Raw genomic sequence first — 4,096 nt, forward strand, 5'->3', positions numbered from 1 at the left:
TGTTACATTTCCTTCTTGTACCTCCTATTAAACTAATGAAATCACGCATCACAAATTCTTTATTCTCTCGCAGATTCCATAAGAGAAAAAAAGTGAATCGCACATGAAACTTTCTATAAAAAAAGGAGAAATTTTGGTTCTATTATATAAATCTAAAATCGAACAAACCTTGGGTTTCTTAACTACTAATTAATGTAAATAAATTCACCTTTTGCCGAATCATAAAATATTCTGATAATTAGTAGCTGTTCGGATTAAAAAGATTTTAGACAAGATCAGTCATTTTCTCTATAAACATGATTATAAAAACTTATTTAATACTTAAAAATGACCAATATTAATCAAAAAGTAAAATTCAAGAAAAGCTTCAATTTATTCTCAAACTTGATTTAATGATGACGTGACAACTAGATTGGACCTTGTAGCTCATTTTGAAATATGACCTGCATCCTAGAATTTTTTGGATTCTAGAAATGGATCCTATATCGGGTCCAACGGAGTCCCAAGATCTGGTCCTCGTAAAGAGTGCGTTTTAAAGAGTGCGTTTACTACTGCGCCTTTTAACGACACGAGATGAGCGCATCGTAGCGGAAGGAGAGGGAGCAATCTGTTTCTATATAAACCCCTCTCTCACCATCGCTTCGATTTTTTGTTCTCTTTTCTCGCTGCTCTGAGTGGCGATTAAGAGAGAGAGAGAGACCGAGAGGAGAGAGAAACTAGGGTTAGGGTTTCTTGGTTATGGGAGTGTAGCGATGGCGGAATCAGCTAAGCCTCCGGTGGAGCTCGTGAAGGGGATCAACGGCCTCGACAAGATCGTCCTCAGAGGGACTCGATCCAGTTCCGTGGAGGTAATTTCCCTCTTTAGCTGATTTCTGTTGAAAATATTGGTTGAATGAGAGATCGGATGCGGATCTGTCGGTTTCTTGATGGATCCGGTGCTGCTTGCTGTGGAATTTTATGACCTTGCGATCTTTTTTTTTGAAATGTTCTCGTGCTCTATGTTAGATCGGGACGAGGCACGTGCGATCTGCCGAGCTCTTCAAATTTTAGTTATGAAATGCGATGTTCCAGTAATTTATCGGATTTTGACATGTTAATCTCATAGGAAATAATTCGTCATAATATGTTGATCTGTGATAAATTTTCAAAGTAGCATATGGAAATGAAAGGAATATAATGAAACAATCCCAATTTTTATAATGAAACAATCCCAATTTTCAAGAGGCATACGGAGATGAAAAATGTATAGAATTTCCGTCGTTTTCCCAAATTTAAAAGGATGCACGTAGTAAACCCTAGAATTTTGGATAAGGATCTAATGCTGGTGGTCGGCATTAAAATTTTTCAATTGGGAGTGCAGTTTATTTAAGCTAATATCCTTTCACCGAATAGCTCTCCCACTACAATTTGCCTGCTCTTTCGTTCTGCTTTCTATTTTGTAACAATAGGTTGTTCTGTGAATTTTCGTTTAGAAAAACATCAAGCTATTTTTCCTACACAGTCTTTCCGCCTTGGTTTTTAGTGAGACCCTTATATCTGTTTGCAGGTCTATCTGTATGGTGGTCATGTCACGTCTTGGAAAAACGACCATGGAGAGGAGTTGCTCTTTGTCAGCAATAAGGTGCCTAATTGCTCTCTTCATGTAAATCTAGATGATCTATGTCCAATTTTTTTAAATCTTTTGATTAGATATCTAGCATATGTACAATACCACACCTTTTATAATCATTCGGTATTAGTATAGTCTTCACATGAAGGGGATTTAGTTATAGTGGAAGCAAATACTGAAGAGGAATCGAGCTCTGAACAAATCAGACAGATGAAACAATTTGACTCAAAGATAATATTATTCAATCAGCTAATATCTTAGTATTTGGAGATCATATTTTTATCATCAGAAACAACTAATTTCTTCTCAACATCATTTTATTTTCTAAAACCATTTGGTGCCTTTTGTTTCCTTATACTGGATTCTTAATTAACAGTAAATGCCGTCTTTTTGTTACTGAGCATTCAAATTTGTTCTTCTGTTCTCTCACAGGCTATTTTCAAGCCTCCAAAAGCAATACGTGGTGGCATCCCAATATGCTTTCCTCAAGTACGTTCTCTCTCCAGCTTGTCATTTTTTTTCTTTTGGATATGCTTTAGTTTTATACAAAAAATATCATTCTTCTAAGTTACTGTTTTATGCAGTTTGGGACCCAGGGATCTCTTGAACAACATGGTTTTGCAAGGAACCGCTTTTGGAGCATTGACACAGACCCTCCCCCTTTTCCAGCAAATAACACCTATAAAGCTTTTGTCGATCTTATTCTCAAGCCATCTGATGAAGATTCCAAGATTTGGCCTCACAGGTTTTTACCCATTGATTGAACATCTGAGGAATCTAATAGCAGTGAACTAATAACGTTTTCAGGTTGTTTTTAAATATTTTACAACCATGCTACCTCTTAGCACCTGTAAGCACATCATTTTAGAATGATAGAAAGAACTTAATCAGGCTTCGTATTGCTTGTATGGTTCATAACGTTTCTTGAAGCAGGCAACATCGGGGGTGCTAAACTGCTAATCTGATCTGTTTATGAAACCTTGTTACCTGGTTGCTGTAAATTGAGGCTTAAAGATGTCCATGTTCATGTAGGAAAAACTTTTGCCATATATACATAAACATGCAACATGATTAGATAGGTAAATATCTTAATTTGTTTTCAGTGGGAATAAATATCTACGTATGTTGTATAACTGCCTTGCCAAGGTTGGCTTTGGTATTCCTTATGCTGTGAGCTTGTTTTGCAAGACTGTTGCATGATTCCAATCATGTTAATGAATGTCTTCCTAGTCATTAGTTGAGGGATATGCCTAGCCCAATGTTACCTTTTCAGCCTTGCAGAAAACAGTACACTGTTTTAGACAGGAAATTGCTATCCAACACTATACTCATAAGTCTCATATGTTATTGGAGAGCTCATGGAACCAAACCTGTAAGATATATGTATATTAGTATACTAGATACCCAATGTTTGGCTCTGTTGCATGTTTTACATGGATAATCTCTTTTCAGATGTGATCTCCTCGAGCTACTACTCAGGAAATCCACCCTAGGTACACATAGTTTTCCAATGAGTCGTTTAAATGACACAAACTTAACTAAATAGTCAACAACAAGTGAAATATTTCTAGTGTAATATCAATCGTCAGGTCAGGCTGTCAGGGGATGTGTAAGATGATGATCACACAAGCCACATAATCCATACTCCAGATAAATTCTAGTGTATGTTACAAGCTTTTTCCAAATCATCGAGGTAATGCGCATTAGTAATATGTTCCCAGCTGTGATTCACCATCAAAATGTCATTGTTACCAAGGTGCTACTAGATAGCAAGGTTTTAAATGTCGGATGTCGGGTTCATGTCGGATGACTAAAATTCATGTCGGATATCGAAAATCGGGGATATGTCGGGGGACATGAAAAAATATCGAATTGCCACATCGGATGATGTGCATGTGTGTAATATAAATATCATAAGTAAAATCTAAACAAACTTAAAAAATTGTATTGTTTAAACATATAAAAAAGTGAACAACTTATGATGTTTAGGGTTGATGTTGAAGGAAATATGTGAGAAAAGAGGACTCCGATATTAGCGGTTAAGAAAAAGAACATCGCTCGATATTAATGTCGAAGGAATAGCTCAGAGAAGAGACCAATGAGATGTCGAAAGAGAGAGAGAAGATGAGCGATGGATATTACTTCAGTCTTTTTTTTCATTTCCCTTAACTTATCGGTTTTTGTCTTTGGAAGTAATATTAAGACAATCAAGAATTTAAACCCAAACTTGATTAGATAAAAAAAAAATCAGCTAATTTTTCAGGCTGAAAAATCGGCCGACATAACTGATATATCACCCGATGTTGAAATATGTAGTTTATAGAAAGATAAGGGCTTGGATGTAAAATGTAACACATTATATAAGCCTAAGAGGTTAATGAAGAAAGCAGCTTTTTTCCTGATTCAATTTCTCTCTCTCAAAATTCCTATTTGGTATCAGAGCCCCTAACCTTAACCCTAGAGCCGCCTCCACCACCACCAGGTCCG

At 36.4% G+C, this 4,096-nt stretch overlaps 1 protein-coding gene across 1 annotated transcript in view; it reads left to right on the forward strand.

The window, feature by feature from the left end:
* LOC109842622 (putative glucose-6-phosphate 1-epimerase) overlaps window positions 607–4,096 on the forward strand; it is a 36,434-nt gene continuing 32,944 nt past the window's right edge. The window contains exons 1-4 of the mRNA XM_020411473.1: window positions 607–848; window positions 1,547–1,621; window positions 2,042–2,098; window positions 2,194–2,354. Of these exons, the coding sequence (XP_020267062.1) occupies window positions 753–848; window positions 1,547–1,621; window positions 2,042–2,098; window positions 2,194–2,354 (389 nt within the window). The 5' untranslated portion in view covers window positions 607–752. The remainder of the gene's footprint in view (window positions 849–1,546; window positions 1,622–2,041; window positions 2,099–2,193; window positions 2,355–4,096) is intronic.

This window comes from Asparagus officinalis, chromosome 5 (genome assembly GCF_001876935.1).
Source record: "Asparagus officinalis chromosome 5, Aspof.V1, whole genome shotgun sequence".
NCBI lineage: Eukaryota > Viridiplantae > Streptophyta > Magnoliopsida > Asparagales > Asparagaceae > Asparagus > Asparagus officinalis.